Genomic DNA, 25,820 nt, shown 5'->3' with positions numbered 1-25,820 from the left:
GGACAATGAATTAAAGTTGTCTCAGTTTTGCTACTCCAGGTTTTTTTTCCAATAACATGTTAGTAACCATACGCCACCGTCGCGAAAACAAAGAAACCCTGAAATAACTCAATTCGAAAGCTAATTACTCACGAACGACCGGGCTAAAGCTTGCGCGATTGCTGTTCCAACTTTCCGCTTTCCAGCTTTCCAATTCCCCCGAAGGGATTGAAAGCAATGGCGCACCAATACGATGGAAAGCGGTGGATGAAAGCAACAAAAAAAAAAACACACACATCTCGTCTTCAAAGTAGCTTTACTATCGAAAGGGTATGTAGGGGAAAGAAAAACCTCCCTGCAATACCCATGCACGGAATGATGAGATGAGATTGGGTTTGGATGTATTGTACTGCAACGACTCACGTGCTCATAGAAAGCGAGTCCAGCCGCAGTACACCTGCCCAGATTGCGGGAGGCAAAGAGAGTCGTACTGATTGTGAAGCTAGAATCACACATAAATCGCTTGTCGACGTTGAACGTTGGAAAATCCGATAACACACACACACACTCGCACGATACCCGCGGCAAACCCGGAACCCGAAACCCGTTGGAGAATTAATTTGGAATTTTTCAAATTAATTACTTATTCAGCGAGCGTCGTACGATCGGGCGTATGTTACAAAGGATCCACAAAGGATGGTCGTAAACAAAAAAATGGTGTTGAGTTGGATCCAAACCTAAGGGTAGTAAGAAGGAAAAAAGTGTAATGTGTGCCTTGCTTGTTCCGGATGCTTGAAATGCCGTATCATCGATTGGTCGTTTGCTACGCTCCGGTTTTTACCTGGGATGAATTTGATTTCACCTTTTGAAGCCAACACGGTTTCACTTTTCAGTTCGATCGTTTGTCCACCAACGCAACGCTACATAATGTATGCGTCGGTCATTTTACAGCGCATTCAATGTTCGCGTTTTTTATGTGAGAGTGTGTGTGTGTGTGTGTGTGTTTGGCGCCTTCCCGAGGTTGAAGCTGTTTTGTGTTACGAAATGGGATTGAACACAAAGGATCAAGCGATAGTGGGGAATCAGCCGTTACGAATTAAGCACCGCAACTACAACGAACTGCACAACAACAACGAAAAAAAAAAAACCCTTAAAGCCATAAAAAATTACCCACTGTCCACCAACACAAAACCAGAGACGCTGGCACACGGATCACCCATTTCCTGTGCCCTGGTGCGGGATTTCAATTTGTGCAGTTTGTTGAATTCAATTTATTTTATCAAACCTCATCTTTCTACGTTCTTTTTTGTGTGTTGTGACACGTTCCGTGTGCGTGTGGGATCCGTTGGAATTGGATCCTTTTGGGCTGTAAAATCATGCATCACCTGGTGTTGTTTTGTACTTTTATTTGGCTTGAAATGAGCTTTCTACCTTTCCCGCTGGCCGCTGGCTTTTGCGTTTTCGTTGACCGTGGTGGTGATCGCTGTGAGGCCAATGAAGTCGATGCCACAAATCTATCGCCGCCGTGGGTTTTCGAATAGCACCACGTTGTGTGCGGGGAATGAGCGCGTACACTGTTGAGGACGCAAGTAAAAATCACCGTTTTGGTGGCAATTTGGGAATGTGTGCTGCTGGTGTAATGGGGGTGGGGGGAGTTTCTGGTTGAAATTTACCTTTTGGCGATACAAATCACCTTGCTCTTCCGTGTTGACGTGTGTGGGAAGTGTGTTTGATGCAATACTACTTTGATGGATTTTTCGTTCACTTTGTATTTGCTTGTTAGTGCGCACCACAAAGCGCCTCTGGCAAAAGACACATGTTGACGATGGTTTGATTTGATAACACTTTCGTGACATTTTGACCATGGTTATTCAGGACCATAGCGGATATTGGAAGTTTAAAAGATGTGAGAATGTAGGTACAATTTGGAATCTTCCGGTAGGCTGTACTGGTTTGAAGACTGAATATTATTAATCAGTGTTGTAGTCTACTAACAAATAAAACCCTTCTTCATATGTTTTTGTTTAATAGAAGGTTGAAAAAACAATAATTTTAAGCAGAATGAAAATATCTCATCTGTTAGTGTCTACCAATAAACAATCTTTATGGCAAATACAGTTTCATTTTTTCTTGTTAGAGATGAGACCGTTGGTTCTTGTTTACATGAAATGACCTTTTTCGTTTTTCTCAACGTGAGATCGTTTGTATATCCTGTAAGATATCTTTCACTTTTTAGCTTTTGTGTAGAAAGTGTCATACAGATTTTCATTTTATTAAACACATCATGACCATTTGTTAACATTAATTTTAACTTGTAGGATGCTTTTAAAAACTATTTAACAGAATTGATACAATAAAAATAAGATAATCTTCTAGACTGTTATACGCGTTTGAAGACTTCGGTTAAGCGCATCTATCTGACCTCCGATAATGCATACAATATATGTAGCACGTAGCAATGGTTTTGGGAAACAGCATGCGCCATCTATTGGCAGCATAGTTACACTACAGCTTGCGTTCAACCTTCCTTTTGTGTGAAGCATAAATTGGATGCAACTTATGCGATGTACATTCTTGTTGTGAGCAAGGTTTTTTCACATAAAAGTTATGCTGCAATATAATGCAATAAAATGCGTGCAAGGTTTTGTGTGAAAATGTGAAATTGCATTGAAATATGAGCAATAGTATACAGGTTGACATTTTATGGCAAGTTTATGGCATCAGTGTGTCCTTTTTTCAGAAAAGTATTCTTCTTCTTCTTTTGGCTCAACAACCGTTGTCGGTCAAGGCCTGCCTATACCACTTGTGGTGTTGGCTTTCAGTGACTTTTGGATTACCCCCCCCCACAGCAGTATAGTCAGTCCTACGTATGGCGGCACGGTCTATTTGGGGCTTGAAACCATGACGGGCATGTTGTTAAGTCGTACGAGTTGACGACTTTACCATGAGACCGGGTTAAAAAAATATATTAGAAAAGTATTATTGTTTCCAAAAGGCTTTAATACGGAGAAAACAAAAGATTGAAACGACTGCAGATAGCTTAGGTTTAGTATGATGATGGATCTATATTTGTAGCCCTCGAAGATCTTGTATCTTGTCCAAGATCTTGTAGCCCTCGAATACAACAATATTATAGCAAATAACAAATAATGCAAAACATGTTGAAAATATTTTAGAAAATATATTTTTGAAGCAAATAGTTGAAAAAAATACAGCAGGTCAAAACCTAATCAAGAAATTCAATAAAAAGAGTAAAAAAACTTTCTAAATCTTTTGAAACTCATCCTTTTCAACAAAATAAAAACAAACTTTCTTGTTCATCACAAAACCATCCCAACCACGTGATGCCGAGCTAATTCAGTGGAAGGTAAACAGTCAAGGACACACACACAACGAACGCACCCGACCAGCATTGAACCAAACTTTCCAGTCTAATTCATTTTTGCGAGAAGCAAACAGAAGCAAACAGCCAGAGATTACTTTCAACCAGCGCCCTAGTTGCCCATAGTTTTTTCCCCTTCAAACAAACCTTGACAGTTAAGCTAATGTTCTGGCCAACCGCTGTGGCACTATCCTCTTCACCGGTTTATCATCCGAACACAAACACAAAAGCTCGCTCCCACCAATGACTTGCAACGAGAAAACTTGCGACAACCATACCGGCACCCGGTAGCGCTCTTGAAATCGTCAAAAAATCGTTTGTTTTTAGTTCTTCCGAAGGTTAGAACTGCTTCGGTTCTTTGGTTCGTTCAGACAAAACTTAACCAACTTGCGGCGTGCGGTGTGTAAAGGAAAGATTTGCAGTGAAAGGGGACGGGAGACAGGCCCTATGTGTGTGTGGCCCGTAAAGTTACGCGCAAAGGTGCGTTTTCCCCTGGAATGATTCTCCGGCCGGTTGTCGGTGACAGTTTCGGTTCGTTGAAGCGATCTTCCACTGCTACACTACTACAGCCCGCCCTACTGCATGCCTCGAAACTTTTATTCTGCTCTGATTCATTGCCAAACCTTGGTTGTTTTTTTTTTGAGTACTTCTTCAGAAATATCTTCTGACCAGCACGAACTTTCTTTTGCGTCTCGATATTTTCTATCTCTCCATGGACATCCTCTCCTTACTGTCGCTGCAGTTTGGCTCTTGCAACGCATAGAAACGGATGAGTAAGTGGGAAAGTTTTCCATCTTCTACGTTTTTGTTTAATTCTTTTTTCCTACTTCCCACTATGATGACTCTGCAAATGATAACTCCGGATGACATTTATTAAATTTAACTTTTAATTATATGTAAATTTCCGGCTCTTGGTGAAAAGCGGATTTACAGCCGTAGAGAAGCGATTTCCCTGGGAAGATAGCCAACCGGACTCTGCAGCGTTTGCTCAGAGGGCGAGCAGTTTTCTGCCGAGAGCTGGGAGCTGTAGCTGATAATCCACTTTGCTCGTACGAATTCCGATCATGCTAATGGGAGAAGGGATATGAAGATGATGAAAACAAAGAAAACTAATTTTCACCATGAAGATAAGGGTAGATAGTGATTGCATTTGATTGCGGTATTTGTTTTCGATTTGTAGAAAGATAATCATTTTGCGGGAGTGCTTTTGTTCTGCTGACCTAATTGCTTGACTTGAATGAAAAATAATTTATTCGAGAATGACTCACTACTTGAATCTGTGAACAATAAATTATCATTATTCCTATGAAAGGAATATAATATTTACAAATTCTATCATGTACAGAATTCTAATAAAAATAAATCTTACTGGATGAATTATAAACCAACAAGAAAAAAAGGGTTATTTAAAAAACACACTTTGTTGTTCTCCAACGAAGTGTCATGTTATCAACGTTTGGCGAATGATAATAGACCAGCTATTGAAACGAACAAATATCTGCTGATTGACAGGACTTCACTCCCAGCGTGATGCCACAATTGTTTTGAAGGTGCTAATAATCACCCACGGGAACAACAGCCATTCTTTGTCCTTACCCAAGCGACATCGAGAATTTGGTGTAATTTCTCGCCCGCCAGCGTACGACCATTTAGAAGCTTAATGAGCCACCTGTTAGTGATGCCGTTTTACGTTGGCAGCAGCGGCGGACACCATTGTTGTAACGGGTAAGCTCTCCCGGTTATGGTGTAACAATTATCCGTTGCCTGCGCTTTCTTCATCGAGGCAGTATTGTCATTTGGGAGAAATTGCCATCATCGTCTTTTAATATGCTACGGACGCTGTGTTTCGTGTGGAAACGGGTTTTGGATTATGGTTCATGATACGGAGTTAATGGTTGAACCCGGTTGGGGGGAAAAGGTAAACCCAAATTTGAATGGTGTAATGGAGACAAGTAATGGTAAGGATATTGTGACGTACTGTTTTTGGTATGTTAAGTTCATTAATAAGTTCATTCATTAGTACACATTAGTTATTACATTCATTCAATGTATTGTCTTCTGTTGTAGTGATCGTTATACGTATATATTTGTAAGGATATTATTCAAGCTATATTCATATTATTTAGATTATAAAGTAATTGTTTTTTGAAATTTAACTTATGTTTTCACAAACTTTTTTTGAATTTATCTGACAGTAGTTTATCTTGTATTTTAATTTTCATCAATTCCAGTTAGAACTTTTGTAATGAATAAATGATGTTAAAAGATGAAAAAAAAACATCTAAAAACAGGAAAATTATTGTAAACATTACAGGGTTTCCCACGATTTATTGGTTGGTTCCTATAAATTTTTGGTCGAGTCCCATATTTTTTTGGTGCGTTCCCACAATTTTTTGGGCGTTTTCCAGAATTTTTTTTTCCAATTGTATTGATATCCACTTGGACGATACCAACAAATTATGGGAACGAACCAAAAATCTATGGGATACGATAAATAAATCATGAGACGAGCACAAAAAAATATGGGAACTGACCAAAAAATCGTGAAAACCCTGCACCACGATTTTTTTTTTCAATTTTATGTCTAACTGTTCCATCCGTTTATTTTATCAACGATTTAGTACGGAAAATCTTTAAACTACCCTCAGGATAGGGGACAATTTTTCAGACGAAGCTCATTTTTGCCATCATTAAACTCAATTACCAGAGCGTGCCGTCCGCGAGAAAACTGAACTAAGAAATAGCGTAATTGAAGGATAATTTAGAGAGCCCGTTCCCTTCCAAAACCTATTCCCTGTCCATATTTCATTCAAATTGTTCGCGCCTGTTCGACAGCATTTAATTACAACTTCCGGGTGCGGGAGGAAAATTGTCTTTCGCCGAATGTATCGGCTAGCAATCGGATCTTTCCCCGTCTCCTTCGGCCTGCTAAGTCTCCAAATATTCACATCAATTACGCAAATTAATCTAATGGTACGTGCTCGTGACGAACGACAACAAAACCACAATGGCTCATTTGCTGTGGGGGGGAAAAGACAATAACGAGAAAGAAAACCACATTTGCAACCAATCCGGAAGCCACCGCGGTGTCGTGTTTGGATTTTCACTGCAGAAATGGACACCAAGAAAGCGAAGTAGGCAAAAAGTCCACAGACACACACTCAGACGTACACAGAGTGCCTCACGCTTTAATTGCATTAACCGGGCAAATATCAAGGGAGCAGAGCCGGGGATCGGGAAACTGGGTTGTGCAAAGAAAAGTGGCTCAATTCGTCGTCGTTGTGGCTTACCCCGGCAGGCATTTGCGCGTCCTTCGGGGAATGAAAGAAAAACACCTGAATCAACTGAAATAAAACTCCCGAGCGCCGGTAAAAACCGGCCGGTCCGACCGAGAACGCCTACGAAAGCTTGAGTAAACAAGCATTTGAACGGAAACAAGAAGCAAGTGCAGGCAAGCCTGGATGCCGTAGGCGATTTTTCCACCACCAAACGAATTAATTTTCCCCAACAGTTGTGGAAGAAAAACGCAAAAGCCTCAAGGTGGTGCCCGTGTATACACCGTGTGACTGTGTACCGCCGGTGGTCGTCGTGTGCGCTGGCCTGATTTTCTTTCGTCGCTGGTTGGCTTTGGTGGCCGCAGTCGGTGGCACAGTCCCGGGAGGGAGTTTGGCAAGGCGCTGCGGTCCTCTGTTTGCCCGTGGGGTTGATCTGTGCAGTAGGATTTAATGCCACACATGCGCCGCACTCGTCGCTTTTAACTGGCCATAATCTTAAAGCCAGCTTCGGATGATGATAAGCCGGAAAAACAATTCAATTGAAATGAAATGTACTTTGCGGCAGGTTGGAAGAAGGAGGAGTCCTTACTTACCAGCCAGCAATCGTCAGGAGGAGAGGGAAATAAAGCGATAGATGGATAGATTAATTTAATTTCATTGCATTCCCTCCCGATTGTGTCCCACCAAAACCCGAAGTAACGTTTTTGCCTCGAGGGAGCGACCGTTGAGCAAAATCCTACCCAAACTGCGTATCACAAACTGTGTCCGTAGTATTTTATTTTTTTTACATTCACTTTCTCCCTATTTCTCCCCGTACACGACGCCAGATGATCGACACGGTGTTCAATACGCACTTTAAGCAGCCAAGGGTGACCAACCGACAACTTAATTTGCCATTGTTCCACACCCATTCCTCGGGCGCTTAGCAGCGCGGGAAACGGTGCCATTAATCAGTGGTTTATTTTGTAGTTAGGCCACCGTAACACTGCTGCTGCTGCTGCTGCTGTAAATGCACTGTGCTGTGTTGTGCTAATTCGTAAATTATGTAAATTTAATAGATCCTGCCACATTGCTACCATTTCGACGGCGGTCTAATGTGTTGCTGTGTGTTTGTCCTTTCCATTGATGTGCTACCGGATCTGTAAGTGCGTTACAGCAGAGTTGTACTTTTGTCGGCTGGTGGAGGTGGTGGTGGTGCGTTGTGTGGCGAAGGTGTGTTGCGAAACACTAATTATGATAATCTAATCGCTGGAGCTGGTTTTGACCTCTGACTGTAGCGCTACTCGTGTTACTACCGTGCTTGGAGCTGCAGCGTGTCCAATCGAATCGATTTTGGATTCAAAAATGAAACATTTCATCAATGAATTACAGCCGAGCAAAGTAAACTTTAAAATATAAATTGTAATGGCTTGTTTTACTGAGGGAGATAGAGCAGACATCTTGCTTTATTAATAAAATTAAAATTTTCTGTTAATATGATCTTTAAACATACATTTACAATAAGTTCAGAAATATATAAACTGATTTTTTTTCGTTACAGTCATTGTTGGTCAATTTTTGCTCCAAGGCGTTCATTTTTTCCTGTAACTCCTCGACCTTTTTTTAAATTATAACGCACCTATTTTTGTCTGTAATTTGACATTACTGAAACCGTGTAGTTTGATTGTTTTTTTTTGTTGAGAAAAAACTAAAGAAATGTTATGTATTCTCACGAAATGGTTTATACCTTAAACTGCATGGAACCTTTATTCGCTCCAGAAAAACTTCCAAAATTGGCGTTACAATTTTTATATTTTCAATTAAACAATTTTGAATAATTTCAAAACACACACTCCCAGACATTAGGTTCTTCTTCTTCTGTTTTGCGAGAAAGGATATATCTTCCTATGTTGTTCAAATTCAAATTGGATTCCCAAGACACAGCGGCTTGCTTTCTCTTGTTTCGACTTTGACTATCTAGAGGCATATGAAACATTAGGTTAAATTTGGTAAACAAAACAATTTACTTTGTGTAATAAAATTGAAACCTTAAAGGCAAAAGTTGTAATACACTGTCAACAATTGGTGCCTGAGGGATGGAAATTAAAGAGTTAGAACCAAAATTTAGCCGCAACGATCATATCTATTGGTACAGATACTCGAAATGGCTTCATCTTTGCAATTCGGGATTTTTCCAGTAATTTAAAACGCTTGTATAAATCTTCTTCTTTGGCACAACAACTGCTGTAGGTCAAGGCCTGCCTGTACCACTTGTGGGCTTGGCTTTCAGTGACTAATTGATTTCCCCCCATAGCAGGATAGTCAATCCTACGTATGGCGGCACGGTCTATTTGGGGATTGAACCCATGACGGGCATGTTGTTAAGTCGTACGAGTTGACGACTGTACTACGAGACCGGCTACGTATAAATAAAACACTGAAAACTATTCATTTATTTTATTAGTTGCCTTAAGTTGATTATTAAATATTTAGCTATGTTAATATAGTGATATTCCCAAAGCTGAATCATCGATTTACTTGAACACATGTTTTTTCTTCTTCAATTCCTCATAATAGTAAGTTTTGTTTATAGAGATTTTCAATTCGTCATAAAAATCCTTTCGTGTGTTGAGCGTTGAATAAAAGCATCACACATATTGTTGCTCATCTTAGCTCATTATACCTCACTACCGGATAGAAGCAAAAACACTTTGCGTCCTTTCATCTTGGCTTGTACATTCCTTTAAGTGATGTCTACACTCATAAACATTTATGACAGCGGAGCCCGCCTAAAGCATATCCCTCTTGCAGCGCTTTAATTGTTGAAATGAAAATAAATGGATGACTGCTCCAGTGTGTGTCCTACCTTCCAGTTCATTGAAAACGGAGGCTCCCGCTGTTTTTGGTTGTCGTAGATCAACGCCTCTCAAACCTGTGACGCTGGCAGAGTGCACAGCAAGGGGAAACAACGCACGTACGCGTGCTCAACACTCCTAAACAAGGGTGCGAACCAGTGCTTCCCCGGCATATCTTCGCGTCCGCGATTTTGAGGTACACCATTAGTGCTATTAATGGTACCAATGTCTGCAGACGATGGATGCAGAGTGCGTGGTAACGGGGTCGGTGGCGTAACTGAAAAATGAATCCCGACGTGACGTACCATCTGTCATCTGTTTACGGGGCTGCCCAGTCTCCTGTGCAAAGTATTTGACGCGGTTGGCATTGGCCTTCTAGCTTACGGGCGATGCGATTGATGGCGGTGGTACTAGGTTTCTTGTTTGCCGCGCGAGGAGATGAAGATATGCCAGTGCCTATTCTTAAAATGCGTTTTCAGATAGGGGACAGGGGCACACATCATTTTCGATTATGCTTCTGGCGCCAGTGACTGCGCTTTACCGAAGGGAGCACCAAGATCATCTTAATAGCAGTGAGCGATGCAATAGGATCGAACCGTACGATGATGATTTAATTGAGCACCCTACGACAAGAACAAGAACTCACCCTGTACTGCCGCAGTTTAATCATCAGCATTTGTGCAGCACTGAGTCTGTGTCAGTTAGAGTCAAAATGACAAATCACTTCGGTGCACATCGGAAGTGTTTCGAGTGATATAAATAAACGGCATTTTGCTGTTTGGGGCTGGTTGTTGCATCAATGCGACGGGCAGGAAATGCATCGAATACGTAAACGGCATTGATGAGTAATCAAGTAACGATGCTCGCGTTCTTGAAGTGCGGTTCTGGAACGTTTGTTGCGCGCATTTGGTTTTGATTGGTTTCTTTTCGTTTATTGTATCATACGATGGTGGTTGGTTGAGGTTGCCTTGAAAATTTGCCTTGAAAGGAATTAGTGTGACTCATCACGTTAGAAGATTATTTTTAATCAGCTTACGTGTATTTGAGATGCTTCGATGGATTTTATCTTCAACCATTTATTGTTCATGAATATCCTGTTAACCTGCAAATAAATATATTCGCGTAAAATTGATTAATTCTTGTTTGATTAATTCAAATTTAAACATCTTTTTATTCTGTTTGCATTTTATTGAATTATTGTTAAAAGAAACAAGCGCATTGCAATACAAAATTAATCAAAAGTGGCGATCGCATATTTAAAACACATTTCAATAATTCACGCCTTTGTCATTGGAATCCATTTGTTTTAATCATTGCGAGCAATGTTCATCGTTTTTCCTATCGGAAAAAACGATGCACTCATTGCACTGTTTATTTATTAATTACGGGCAGCACACTCTCAACCATTCCTACGATCAATTTAAACAATTTCCTCCGGAGCAATATTTACCGGTCAATCACATTATTTACGTTCAATTTACATCCTCATTGACTCGGTCGCCTTCGACAGTGCGCGGGAATGGAATGGCTGTTGCATAATTATTAATATTCGAAGTCCACGGCACCACCGGACCAAACCCCAATCGTTCACGCAGGGAAGATACTGGCGTTAATTGAAAATTACTTCCAGCGCAAAGAATACGACCAATCGCTTCCAAGCAATCAATCACCATTAGCGGAGTACGGAGCGGGTACCGTTCGTTCAACTATCGGGCTAGGACGACAGTAAAAGTCATCAGCACTGTCCCACCGTGTACCAATGCTCTCCTCCCCATTGCTGTGGGTGTGAAATGTGTGCATTCTTGTTGTGCCTTCGACCCATCGATGCAACGCGGAGCGTAAGTCGTCGGTCGCGCCGTGCATGTTGATGATTCGTTATTTACAGATAAATTTACGGCATTCTCGTGGGTTTTTCATTTATTCTTTGCCTAGCGCTCGTTGACAAGCTCATTCTCTACCGTAGTTAACACGTCGCCGTCAAAGGCAGATGTAATTGCAATGAAATGTTTGCATTTTTTTGCATTTATTCTGGTCGTAAAGGTTTTGTTGAATATGCACGCTGACCAAGGAAGGATGAAGAAAAAGGTTTAAATTATTACTCTAGTTGGTAGTGATGAATAAATTGAATGGTCTGAAATTGGCAGCAAACGTCATCGCAATGGATGAGATTCCTGTACAGAAATAAGAGTGATTTATTTATTGAAGTATGATTTGAGTATGTGCTCAATCTATTTTATCTGAATACATTTTCACACTATTTTGAGTTTTTTGTAGTGTGGAATTTATCAGTAATTTGTCAGTTTTATCCTTCTGCAAATTTGTTGGTGTTTAACTCTTGATAATGATGCTGATTGGGGCAAATTGATGATGATGAAGATCACAATATCATATTGACGAACATTTTTCTCAACGTTTGTCCATAACAATTTTTTAAATAATAATTCAAATTAGGCTATATTCTAAGTATTTTGAATTTCGTCGTCTTTAAAAGAATGGCCTACGAAAACTATCTAGTGACAGTGCTCTCTGGAGCGTTCCGGCATTCCGATCCCGGTAAACCACTAGCTCTGCCCGGAGTTGGAGTCATCCTGAGTTGGAGTCATCCGGAGTTGGAGTCATCCGGAGTTAGAGTCATCCGGAGTTGGAGTAGTTTGGAGTCGGAGTTGGCCGGAATCAGAGTCGAACGGAGTCGACCGGAGTCAAAACCAAACTGCTTTCGGAGTTGCCCGGAGTCGGTCAGTGCGGAAGATTTCGTATCCAGCCTACTCTGACTCTGGACAACTCAGGACGACTCCGGACGACTCCAGACTACGCTGACTCCAGATGACCCCGTCTCTGGACAACTCAGACTCTGAGCCGCTCCGAATAATGCTGGTCAGACCTACCTTTGGAAATGTTCGGAGTTGGGTCTTGTCAGAGGAACTACACGAGGAATGGCTACAAATATCACTGTTTTGCTCCACATATTGAACACATTTAAGACAAGTAACATGCTCCTTTGTGTCTCAGATGCATCGGATGAATTAAAGTCTATTCATAGACACTTTCATCCATCAAAACATTCCATTTGCTGACCAGAACTCATCATCCACCGATCTTTCTTATGAAATGGGCTGCCTTCTTTACTGCGGCTGCCATCATAACCATGCTGTCCATCTGTAATAGAATCTTCCTCTCCTCTACACCTCACCCTTGCGCACACACTCAGTGTACTCAAGTGCAGCTGCATCAACACGTAACGGGATGAAACGAACCGTTTTGCTGATTTGCATGGCCCGCGTCCCACTTCCTGCATCCTATCATGTATTTACCGTCCCATGCCATCTTAAAGGGCTTTACTGGGGACCGTTTTTGCTCCCCTCCTGGATGGAGCTGTGGTACGGCTGCTTTCTTGTTGCCTACAGTCGGTCAAATGTTTGCCCGGTTCAATATTTATGAAGACATTAATTTCGAGAATCCTCGTTCCCATCGTTCAGCCCTCTCACCAGTGGGCCGAAGAAAATGGGACGGGCAGGTCTCTGCTTACACCACGAGGAATGCTGACGCCGCTACCACTGCCCTTCTCTTTGAAGTGTGACGCCTCTTGTGTGCAAGCGAGCAAAAACCGGACACAAATATTGACCGCAGACAAATGTTTATGTTATGACGCAATTTAATGAAAGAGTTATCTGCTTTTCGAGCGAGGAAGAATCGCAGGAAATCACACACCGAGGGCGGGCAGGAGGGCACGTGTAAATGATCCTTGCACGAAACGTTCATTTCGGCCACCATCATTACAGGACGCAGGCTGTCAGCAGAGCACGCATTAAATGACCATCTCGCTGCCATCGTCAAACAACAGCGGGGACAGCGAAAAGGACTGTTTTGAATAATGACCCTCGATTTAGTGTTAATTGAAAAGCAAAAGCGAGCAGCCGCAGCGAGCCAACGAGAAATAGAGAGGAAAAAAATCCCTTTCTCGTCACCACTAAACCCCGAGGACCATTGGGAGTGCAGGAAGGGTTAAATCGAAAGGGCACAACACAAGAGGGGATCTTTTGGTGCAGGTTTTCACCGCGAGACAGGACTGAGCAATCCTCAATGTCGTGTCGGTGTCGTTTTACACCGAAAGGAGAGGGATCCTCGCGCGAAGGATGTGCAGCGCATTTTTATAACATAATCCGATTACGTTGACTTCGGTCGGTTGGTTTTACGGTGCTGTCGCTTTCGCTCGTACAGCTTTCTGGGTTGATGCTGCAGCAAAGAAAGAAAGAGCCCGAACTCTTCTACTGGGAAGATAATTTTCATCCTGCGTTTCAATTCAATTAAGTTGTACAAATATTTTCCAGGAAATGTTTAGGGTGATTGTGCAATGGAGGAAATAATGAATTTAGAAAGTTTGTTAGATAGTGCTTAAAGATAGAAAAGAACCAAGTCGTGATGCGTCATTTGCTGAGAAGGGGGTTTTGAATTAATATGAAATTGGCAGGATAGCGCTACACAGCAATATCTCTTGTGCTGCATTAAAGGCGATGAAATACAATCCTTAATCCTAGAATACAACCACACCCTTCTATAGTGTTTTCTGTTGATGGATGTCCCATGTTTTTGCACATCATTCCGTCATAATCTGTGTGTTGTTTCTGAGACCACAGAAATCGCATTCATATCGTTTCCACCTTCTCTTTACCACCATTGATCCTGACGTTTGTCGGGTTGTGATTTTCATTCAACTGTTTCTTCCTCAGCAGGAAACACACTCGGTCTGCTGTATGGTTCGTAATCGCTCGGGTTAAAATTGATAGTGGTAATGCTTCAGAAACATACCTTGCGCTGTTCACGAACATGCAAAATCTCATTACGAATCGGAACTCTGCCCCTTTGGTTGGTCTTTGCATTTGCGACATTTGTTGATGAGCTTGGGTAGTATTGTGTTTGAGAATAAATTGGATAAATGTTATTAGAAAATAATTTCGTGCGGATTTAAATCCCTTTTGTGTCTCAAGGGACGGGAAAAGTCGTTTCAATTACAGTGAACATCAGTAAAGTTTCAATCCAATTTTTATACGTTAAATGGATTTGGTTTGTAGTGTTTGAAGGCTGTAGCCGTATTTGGTAATCTATACTTAGCATAACACGAAATAAAAATCTTTTTAATTGGCAGTTTGATGATAACACACTTCAAGAACTACAAAATGGTATAATCTTGGAAAATGATAATCTTTAAGAAACAAAAATTAGATATGTTTTAGCGTAATAGCAACGACTGTTTATAAACAATAACAGTAACTCAATGGAAAAATATCTATCAAAATCAATATAAAAATGTAGTAACACTTGCATTGTCCTCCAGATCTCGTTTACAACAGTTTTTGGTGTTCGTAAATTGTAAACATACGTAAATACGTTTTGTAATATTATCCGTCACAACTACGAAACCCAAATCACCCGTTGTGATTTGCTTTGGCGACCACATATGCGACCACAAAGCTGTGTAGGCCCTTTCGGGTTTAGTGCCTTCCCGATGCTTGAATGCAATATAGCTCAACTTTTCGTTAAATCCATCAAGCCTATTCAGGTCCCGGATCAGCACACAAAAGCGTCTTGTGTGTGTGTGTTATATCTTGCGTCAAGCGAACGTCGACGTAATATTCCATCTTCTCTGTATCTTTCTTCCTTTCCTGTTGGGATTTTCTCACTAGAATTATCCATGCTTTTACACCAGAATCTTTACCCTTTTCACCACAGAGCGGATCCGTAAAACCGATGATAGTTTTCTCAAGGCGCGCTTTGGCTTCGTTCGGAGCTTTTTGCTGAGTGGAACGAGCCATAGCTCGACTACTTGAGCACACAAAACATCAAAGGGAAAAGCCACAACCATAGACACACAAGTGCACGCAAGCTTGGTTGATGCTGGTGTTGTGGCTGAGATTGAATTCGACAGCTACATGCATTGCGCTAGTGAGATAGCATGTGTTGGCTCTGGTTAAGGGAAATTTAATTCGAAAGACGGGAAAATATGGGCAAAGGATCATTCTTCTTTATTTTGTGTGGTTGCATGCTGGCGTGGTTATGTTTATTGCTGCTTCAAACAGATTAAAAATAATTTAAACACACATTTACACCAAAATAACAGGCAAGTTTCACGGTTAGGACAATCTTTCGTATGGTCAAGTCACAGATTTTTACTTTTATCCCTTAATGTCATAAATAGATTTTCCGATGATGATCCCTAATGCCTGAACGTTTTGAAATCCTTCCCCATATCTGATCACTTACAGCATCCTTGCCGAAGCTTTTCTTTTATAAATAGGAGAAAATGTATTCAGCTCATTCAAGTACGGTTGACTGGTGGCTCCAATTTCCGTTGCACTCCGTCATGTGGTCGAAAGCTTGACGTAGCGTGCGCGCCGAGCCTTCGCTTGTCTTCGCTGTTCGCTTTTCCCACTGGAAAGAGTTTTAGTTTGATTTTCCATTATTTATATACACCATAAGTAGCGCAGAAAAAAATGACAAAAGTCACCCTTTGAAGTGCAAAAATTAAATACAAAAAGTAGCTCTCGTTCATCTTGTGAACATCCTTTCCGCCAAACGAACCATTGGGAGCAAACACACAAAGCGCTGGGAAAACATTATCACCATCGACGTATTTACGGCACTTCTTCGTCAATCTTCTTATTGGCTATTGATGGGAGACCATTTGGATGATGTACAACAATGCTGTAACTGTTGCTGTGTAATGTTTTCCTTTCTTTGCATCTGATGGAGCCCAGGGAAGCAGAAAAGGGTAATTTTTCCATATCCGCTCGAAGTGAGGTTTTCTCTGCGAATTCACTCGTGCCATTTCACTCCAACCATCCTGGGACTAGAACGTGCACCGGACAGTTGCAACAGTTTTCCTTTATCGGTAATGATGATGATGGTACTGCTGCTGCTGCATGGTAGAAAGTGGGATGTGTAAGTGCACAAGCACTAGTGTATTATTTTCTACGCTCGCTGATACTTCCATTTTATGCGAGATGGGCAAGTGTTGTTAGTGTTCGCCCGTTGTTGCCGTTGGCGCTCAACCTTTTCCATTAGTGAATTCCGACGTAAATGGCATTGCAGAAGAAGGGAGGAATGGTAACGCTGTACCATCGGCGGCAACATGCTAAAGAGATTTGCCCCATCGAGTTCTGGGGCGAGCGAAATAAAGCGAAGAAAACCTCAAACAGCGCTCCTTCGTGTGCAGTGATTTTATTTGTCTTCACATGCGAACACAAAGCGTCCGTAGAGCGTGCATTCTTTTTCTCCGTTTTTGGTGGAGGTGGTTGAAAACAAACAAAAAATTAAGCACCAATCTTCCTTTCGAGTGTGTAAAGTTTGTGCATTATGTGTGAACCGTAAAGGGCTGATAAGGGAAGCAGTCCAGCAAACACACAAGCGATGAAATGATGCGTTTAATAGATGCATTTCGTAGCTCTGTTGTCTTAAGTACAGTTGTGCAGATTTAATGTGTCTGAGTTAAATGTTCCATGCAAATGATGACGTTTACCGTTCGTATCGTATTATTCATGGATAATATTGCAATGTAGCCATTACAAGAATCATTTAGTTAATGAACTGAAAAATGTTAATATTAATATAAAATATTTTAAATTTTGATGTCCACAATATGACTGTCTTCTTTTGGGGAGGATTATTCTTATTACATGCTTTAAACATTCAGTTGTATTTGAAAATTGTAACATTTTTTCCAATATTCAAACTCATGCTCTCGAAATTCAATAATTCGTTTGAAACGAGCCAACGCTCTTCCAAAGTGCCCTTGACCCACGTGAGCGATAGTGATCTTGACAAATGCCAAACACGCCACACGTGCGCAGGCTCGTTTGCGTGCCGCACCAGGAAGAACCGCTCGAATCTGATCGTTATCTTCCCTTTCCTTTGCCGTCCGAACATCAACCCCTCACGATCCTAGTTCACGGATCGTGCAATAATCCCAAATAGTATAGCCTGGTCGCTTGTTTCCCCCGCACAGGGTTGGAGAAAAGCGTTGAATTGGCGTACAATTATACTTTATTTTTTTTCTTCTTCCCCAAATCCTTGTCACGTGTCATCTTTCACTGTATGAATATAAAGCGTAGAAAGCAAACGCTGGGTGGGAAAGGCAAGTGACAATGCTAATGTAAATAATGTCGCGATGGAATTGATTCGCCGCCGACCGTCCGGTCCATTCTGTTTTGCCGTTTTATGACACCTTCTCTCAGCCTTTTTTGTGTGTGTGTGTGTGTGTCTGGATATAATGGGTGATTGATGAAAAGGTTATGATTGTGCAATTGAATAAAATGGTGGTTCCCTGCATTTACGGAGCTGCGCTGAATGCTCAGCGACGGTGACGGAAATGATAAAAGGGAACGGGATAATTCATTAGGAAGCTTGTACGTGTGTTTGAAGGTTTTGTTTCGGCTTATACTTCAACCAGCAGAAATGCAGCAACCCCTTTTTTGCCTTTTAGGCTCATTATATTTCGAGCGTTTAGTGTGTAATCACCCCTTTTATTTCCCAGTTTTCCTTCCATTTGTTTCTACTTTACACTCCGCTGGTGTCTCTCGCCCAAGGGCATAAAAAGGGCAGGGCGCCACCCACAATTCAGTGAAGGTCGAACATGCATTTTCTATTATTATTATTGTGACTCATGCTCAGTGGGTTCAAAACTGCCTCGGGAGCGCTGCATTCCTGCCCAGCTAGCGGGTGGAGGGGTCGTCGGAACGAAAGGAATCATAATTAGGATTCATGATCCTTTTTTTTCCTGCCTTTTTATCCAAAATATTCACATTTTTGGAAAATAATTTACCCTCCCGAATTGTTGACGTCCTTTCCTTCCGTGTATCTCATGCACACTGACACACACACACTGTCAACACAATAGGAAAAAAAATGACAACAAAAAAGCAGCACGACGGTGGTTTGAGAAGGACGACCGCGTGAACATCTCAGCGTTGTTCCCTTCAAAAAAAAAAAAAAACCGGAAAAATCAAATGTGGGGGAAAATCAAGGAAAAATTGAAATGCAGAGTTAGGAATGCGATCAAACAATTTTCTCTGACCCTCCCTCCAAGGAGCTCCGGGACGGGGGATCGGTCTCGCGTATCCTTGCGGAAGGTAGATGGCACGGAACGAAGACCCAGGAGGGTATGTCGCCCTTTTTCGTAGGCTGCTCATGAAGTACTCTGCGCGGTACGGCAGAGGGAGAAAAGTTTTTGTTGTTGTCGTTGTACCCTGAGAATTATTATAATAATGCAACATTACCATGCCTTTCTATTTCAGGCGCGCTCTCCTGCATCTTTTACTGATCAACAGGAGCGGACGGACGGACGGCGTTGCATGCCACGAGCCGATGACAATAAAAATTATCTATTGTCGAGTGGCTGTTGTCTCCGGTTCGGTTCACGATTTGCTCTGCCTTTTTCCTGTGCCGTACCGGAAACGGTACGACCGTACGTGTGGCAACTTCCGTGGCTAATTCTCCCGCTCACTGGCTGGCTACTGCGCTGTTGCAGTGTGGGGTTGGTGTGTGGAGTTTGTGGACGGCTTGTCTGTGACTTTTCACAAGGGTATGCAGTAACTTTTCATTTGCGTAATGGTAGCTAGTCGCGATGCCACGCGATTGAGCCACGGGACGCGCATCAATGTCGCGCAATGTGGTGCGTTTGTGCTTTGGGTGCGGTACGGAGGGGGGAAGCGTACACACGCATAGACTGGCCGGATGCACACAGGACGCAGTACAAATGTTAGGTTGCTTACTCTGCTCGCAGTTAGCAGATTTGTTCGCGCTGATTATCGAGCAAGCGTGTGCAGCATTATTATCAGCATCCAGAGGGCATCCGCTCGCAATGGTTTTAATTGCCGATGTTTGGGTTACAGTGGCGAAAGGGAACTGAAATAATCGTACGAAACGGTAGCTTTTCATTTGTGCTGCTGATTTTTGGTTTAATGTGGGAGAAATTTACATCTCAATTCTTTCGCTTGATGGTAATGTGCCTATCTAGTGAAGTGTAGCCTCGCATAGGTAGGTATGAAGAGGAATGGTACTGGTTTTATAAACTTGAATACATTTGAAGTTTGAAAAATATTTCAAAAACAGATTCCAATAGTACTATAGATGAATATTGTATATCTTCTTATTGCGTAATCACATACGCAACCGTGCAATTATGTATGCTTTCAGTTGTGATCATGTTTTATTCTATGAAAAAGTAAAACTGAATGCAATTAAAGGGATTTGCAGCAAATTATAAAAAATAAAAAAAAATCGCAAGAAAAACTGTTTTTTTTTAATTTAGTTACTACGTTAAGCATTTCAGAAATCATTTGCAACGAACCCTGCAATATATTCATTGGAGGTAGGTTTGCGTATTTTTCCACCAGGTGGCGCTGTAATGTTCCACAGATGAACCACTTATTAAGAGTTCATTTCTATGAATTTTGGGTGCAAGCAAAAGTTTTGTGAGGAAATTGAAGGCTGAATTAGTTAAAATCGCTTAGTATAGCATTTTCTTTAAATATAGAATTATTATTTAATGTAATTTATCTTATTAAGCCTAATTTTATCTCTTCCCGTTGATACGACTTTGAAATTCAAGTGCATTTTCGAATGCTCATATTTTACGAGTTGTTTTGTTTATTATTGTCATAAACAATACGACAGAAACTGGTAATTCTGGTAGTTTATTCTATTTATAACAAATTATTGAGCAACTTTTGATAATGTTTTGGCTAATAACGAAAGCTTCTTACAGGTGATTTATCGAATTGATTCGATTGTGTTGCTTTTTGAGTTTTTATTTCAATCTGCAATCTGAGGACACGATAATGTCCATAAATGTGTTTGATGGAGTGCTTTGTGCAGTACCTTTGCATATCAACACATCACATCGTTTTTCATTATCCAAATAGTGTGCCTTTCTGGAAATACTAATCGAACGAAAGTGTTGTAATAATGGCCTTATCACACATGCACATGATTCGGGATGAACGCAAGATACCGGAAAGCCCGGGAAATTGGTCACGGTTTCGCAAAATGTTCGGCTGCGACCGGCTACCAATGTTCGGGTGAATGTTTTCCTTCAAAGCAACCCGAACGCAAAGGGCTTCTGTTTATACTGTTTAGGTTCGGCAGCAGTCGGGGGCATTTCTGATGAACTTCGGCATCTCTTTGTCCCTCGCCTCTCATTCGGGTTGGGTTGGTTCATGTGTGACAGTCGATTACTTCAATAAACATGCTCTTGTGCTGCGCTCTGTTTGCCTAATGCAAGGGAAAAAGTGTATTTTTAGGTAGAAAAAATATTGAAATATACAAAAAATCCCTAACAATAGTAAATGCAACTACTTTTCATTGATCATTTTGGACAGAGAAAAACTAATTGCTCACCGTTCGCCCGCACTCGTATGAATGAACCCAGCAAACGGCGGACACAGAATGAATGTTTTCGTTTCCAGCCCCGGCATACCGGTCTCGGGGTAGCAGCTTCGGCACCGGTGCGCGGCAGCATCTGCGCACTTCGGAACACGCGCACCCGAATGCAAGGGAACAAGCGTGGAATTCATTCCTTCCCTTCAGTCTGCTTTTGAACCGCGCGGAAGGTGTGTGCACGCTTGTTCGCTGTTCGCGCGAGACCGCTAGCAATCGAGGGAGGAACGATATACGCACAGGGCGCCCCCTGTGCGCGTTTCTTGTTATTGTGTGCGTATGTAGTTTGGGAGTTCAATCTTGGTTGGTTAAACTGTGGAAATCATTATGTGGAACTGTGGAAAGCACAATTTGTTGTTTGAAAATGTAAACGTGTGGCGTTAGTGGTTAGTTATTAAGATTGAAGTGAAGATCTGTGAAGCAAAACACAATCAATTGCTCATTGTTTAAGCGTGCTAGCTTACTAATAATTCCCATACAAACCGGTACGCGAAACAGTTCCTGTGGTGACGACGAGAACTGTAAATTACAAAGCATTTTTTTGCAGAAAATACGAAGGAAACAAAGTTCATAACCGCACTGAAGTGTATCCAATAGATTGAAATCTTATCGTTATTAAGTAAGCAACGACAACAAAAAAAGTGTGGCTTTTGTTTTCGCAAAGTATTTGCAAACCCGTAAATACCCAACTTTTTGACGATGATGACTCTCGAGCGACGAGAGGAATGAGCGGAAGAAAATCGTCCCAAAGAAAGGATAAGTGGTGTGCCTTTTGTGCTGTGTGGTCGCGAATTGAAAAAGTTACGAAGCGTTTGAAGAGGGTCAAATTTTAATAAAACCCTACACCACCAGCAAAAAATATTCCGGACCGCGCGTGCTGCTGCTGCTGTTGCTTCATTCATAACGCGCGCACGAGGTTGGCGGTCCCGGGAGAGCGTCCTCCCACTGGTGGTGGTAGTGAAAGAAATTCAATGAAAACGGTGGAGCATAAGACGGCCATGTTTTGTGTGAACGCCATATCAATACAGGGCTAGGCAGAGGAAACCGAAACTGGAGCATCCTGCTAGGAGGCACCGTGTAGCTGGTGAACGCAACCAAAAGAATCCTTGTATGTGTGTGTGTGTTTATGTGCGTTTTTGTACGGTCGGTTGGTTTCCCTTGGAGTGCTTTGGAGCTGACAGAACGCACCAGAAAACCCTGAAGCGCGCCGAGGGGAGAGAGGTTGTGAATGAGTGGGTGATAAGTACCGGTGTGAAAATTGCGAATCCCAGCCGCGCGCCCGTGCCTGGTTGGGAAGGAAACGAAACGGATGGCAACCTTGAAGTCCTCCTGGGTGGGCAGCATAGCATCGGGTGCAGTGTGGTGGATGTTGGAGGTCTGTGGGCGTTCTTTCGGAAGGCATAAGGAATGTTTGTAAGCTGCCGACCGAACGCCAGCAAAGAGAGAGTGATGTTGCTGCATGCTGCGTTACCTTGTGGCAAGGACGTGCTGTGATCTGTGTTGTTGTTGTTGTTGTTGCTGTTGCTGCTGTTACCTTCTTGAGAATATGCTGTGAGGCACGGACTGGGTTTTGTCGTGAACAAAGTGGTCCAAATTTTCCGCTCCAAAACACTCTACATGTTGGAAGAAACTCGCTTTGGGTGGTCCTGCTTACTGCATGCACTAAACGCCCGCTGGAAGAAGTTCTCTTGCTATTTACTCCACAAAAAAGAGGGTCTTTGTGACCTTTTTGTGCCATTTTTTGGAGCGTGTACAGTCCACCGCTCAGACATTAATGACAATTTGTGATTATCTGCTCATCGAGCCCTTTTTTGAAGTTCGTTTATGCGAGTGTGCGTGAGTCGCATTTCCAAAGGCTTTCCCGCTGCTCTTTGGGATGGGAAACAGGTAGTAAACTCCAAATTGCTAAACTGCTCCAGCTTCAAAACGCCTCAGCAATCCCGGAAATTAAACCTGCGGATTTGGCCGATGGTCCCGGCTCTCAACTCCGGTCGTCTGGCGTGAGAAGGCTTAAGCGTTTCGCATTCGAGTGGTGATGCTCGGTGTATTTTTGTGTTGTTTTTATTGCGATGCCGCTACACTTACGCACCCTGCTGAACGTGGGGCATGAGCAAAAGTGGAAAGCAAGGGGAGAAAAAAATTCCAAACATAGCCAACGTCCAGAACCCCGGGAGTTCTGAACGCAGAGCAGCGCGGTCTGGCGAATGCCCACCGGCGTGTTAACCTGCAACGGAGTGCCCGGGCGATGAATAATTAATCGCTGGTCATTCATTATAAACGAAACCGTCCGGCTGGTGCTGCTGTGCTCGGCGCAATGTTTGTGTGTCCTCGTGGACCTCGTGGATGAGGACTTAATTAAAAACGAAAATCTGGAATCGGTATAAAGGCTGCACGCTCACTCACACTCTCTCTCTCTTCCAGAGATTGCCCGACTTCACGTAGCGTCAAAGGGCCGCCATGCGAGATATTGGGAGGCCGTTTTGGCACCCGACACTCTGGAGATGATAACCTTCAATTTTTCGGAACAGTTTGATTGATGGATTGAGGCCGATCGATCGGTGATTTTGATGGACGTGTAGCGTGGCCCTCGAATGGTTATTCTTTTGGTCGCAAAAAATATATACACAAAATTTCGCATAATTATTTGGGGAGACTGTGTACGGAAACGGGTTTGATGCCCGGAGAAAATAAAACCCAATTTTGGGTCATTCTGATGTTCGTGTGAAATGTTGCGGCATTAGGCACAACCAGATTGTGCCGACATGCAGAGTCTAGCTCGAGGCGAACGGGCAAAAAGCCCAAAAGAGAACGACAAGCTTTAAACAGAGCGCGCTTGAAAAACGGGAAGTGACTTCCGAGTGAGAAAACATCGCTTCGAAATAAGTTGGCCTGGCACGCAGGGTTGCTAATAGCAACCTTCCTTTTTATATCACTCACCACAGCACACAGCACAGCATCACTTAGCCGGCAGTGGGTCCTTGCGGACGCTCAGTGAAGCAAACACGCTCGCTTGAGCAGAGCAAGTTCTAGGAGTTTTTCAATTGCAATCGAACATCAATTCCAAACGGACATGTGTTATTTTTTTTTTTTGCTCGGTATTGCTGTATGTGTGGTGAACGGGGAGCTTTTCCAGTAGCCCGGAAGCGTTGTTCAGAAGTGAAAATTGATTGCAGTGAAACGAAACGAAAAAAAAAACCGGGAAAGAAAAACAGAGCAGCCAACCGAACATTGTGCAAAAGTTTTCTCTTCTCGTTTTGTTTTCTTTTTATTGCCAAAAATCACTCCATTTTCGTGTGTTTCGTTTTCTCATACAGCAGTGGGGTAGCATCAGAGCAGCAGCATCCATGCCCGTCTAGCGGTGCCGGTTAGATATTTTTGTGTGCCAAAACCTGAAATCTAGTACCAAAAGAAAAAGAGAGAAAGAGAAAAATATAAAGTATAGAAAGAAATGGTTTGAAAGTGTCCGGTAAAGTGCCAAGTGAACGCGAAAGGAAGCAAAAGAGGTGATCGTAAAATAATTATAATAATAGTGATCAAAGTTTTTTTTTTGCTATCAGCCTCTCCCTTGTACCCCTTTTTCGCGCTCAGTTTGTGGTTGAATTGCTAGAGGGCTGCAAAAATTGGAAACCAAAAAGAGAATAACAGATAGTGGTGTGCGCGTAGTGCTTCTCGTACGCCGTTGTGAAGCGATGGCAGAGATGATGTGCTGTAAAGCCTACTACGCTCGCGTCGGTTCGCTTTATCCGTCTGATAAAGCACGGCAGGTGAATGTGAAAGTGTGATGGCATTGGTGCGTCCGCGCGCGTGTGTGTGTGTGTGTGATCGGTTTGTGAATTAGATGCAGTACATCTGCTCTTGGTAGCTAGCAAATATACAAATTCTATACCCTACTCAACCAAGCTCCGAGCTAATTAAGGTTTTGTAAGTGTTGGAGAAGGAGTGGTTAACACTGCCTTTCTCTAGCGCCATTCAAACAGCGGCCAAAACAGGAATTAAGAATTAAGGTAGAGAAAGAAGTGGTGCCAAAAACAGCATCCCTCGTTAGAGTGAGAGATAACAGTGAGGGAGAGGTGCTGATAACGAGTGAAATAGGTAACGGGCAGCGTCCATTATCAAACCCCAAAGAAGAAGGCAATCAGCGTCATCATCATCATGGTGGATATAAGCTCAATTATCGAGGGAACTGTCAAGTTTCGGGATGGAAAAAAGGTTAGTAGACTGTGATCGAACAGTGGACGAACAGTGGGAATGAAGCACTAATTACCGACAACACAACGCATTTGACGATTTTCGGGGGGATTTCATTCAGAATGCGTAACGCCCGTGTACTATCTTCTTGTGGAGGCTTAACGTCAAGTCTGGTTTGCTCTTATCACCGGAAATGTCTTCCAGAACAATCCCTACTTCCTATGATGATCCAAATCCCGTTTGGTTCTTACAGAAATCAATGAGCTGCTGTAGCAACCATTACGGGATGCCGTAACGGTTGGAGGAAATAGAACGAAAGTGGAGTGTTTCAGGGAACTTTTGAGGCACAAAACAACTTCTGCAATAATCACCAAACTCAAATCCTTAACGGTTCATGTAACACCTGTTTCTGTATACATATATACTCTCTCTTATTATCTACATAACATCTACTGCTGCGGTAACTTCTCGCGCAATGTAACACTTGTTCTGGGAATGGAGGCTACACTCTCTTTGTATACAGCCCTGACATTACCAAACTACGCCTAATTGGGTGCCCTGTTTAGACGTTTCAGTACGCTTTTTCGGTCGACCTTGAGAACAAGACCAAACCGACACAAGAAAACCAACTTGTGGCTGGGAGTTTTCCACGCTCCCAAGACCTTTGCATTACTTGCTAATGTTTCTTTCGGCTTCAAACTTCCAAACGCGCCAGCACCACCACCCGGCGAG

At 42.4% G+C, this 25,820-nt stretch overlaps 1 protein-coding gene across 5 annotated transcripts in view; it reads left to right on the top strand.

Moving 5' to 3' along the window:
* The window catches only part of LOC133393081 (uncharacterized), a 412,772-nt gene that overhangs the window by 219,317 nt on the left and 167,635 nt on the right, over positions 1-25,820 (top strand). The window contains exons 1-2 of one of the 5 annotated variants that reach the window (XM_061656430.1): positions 21,034-21,173; positions 24,218-25,109. The exons of 2 other annotated variants lie outside the window; for them this stretch is intronic. In XM_061656430.1, coding sequence (XP_061512414.1) covers positions 25,053-25,109 — 57 coding nt within the window. In that variant the 5' untranslated portion in view covers positions 21,034-21,173; positions 24,218-25,052. Of the gene's footprint in view, positions 1-21,033; positions 21,204-24,214; positions 25,110-25,820 lie in introns of those variants that run through there. 2 more of the 5 variants (XM_061656428.1, XM_061656429.1) reach the window with 2 other exon arrangements.

The sequence above is a fragment of the Anopheles gambiae genome, chromosome 3 (assembly GCF_943734735.2).
Source record: "Anopheles gambiae chromosome 3, idAnoGambNW_F1_1, whole genome shotgun sequence".
Taxonomy (NCBI): Eukaryota; Metazoa; Arthropoda; class Insecta; order Diptera; family Culicidae; genus Anopheles; species Anopheles gambiae.
This window is presented reverse-complemented; position numbering and strand designations above follow the sequence as displayed.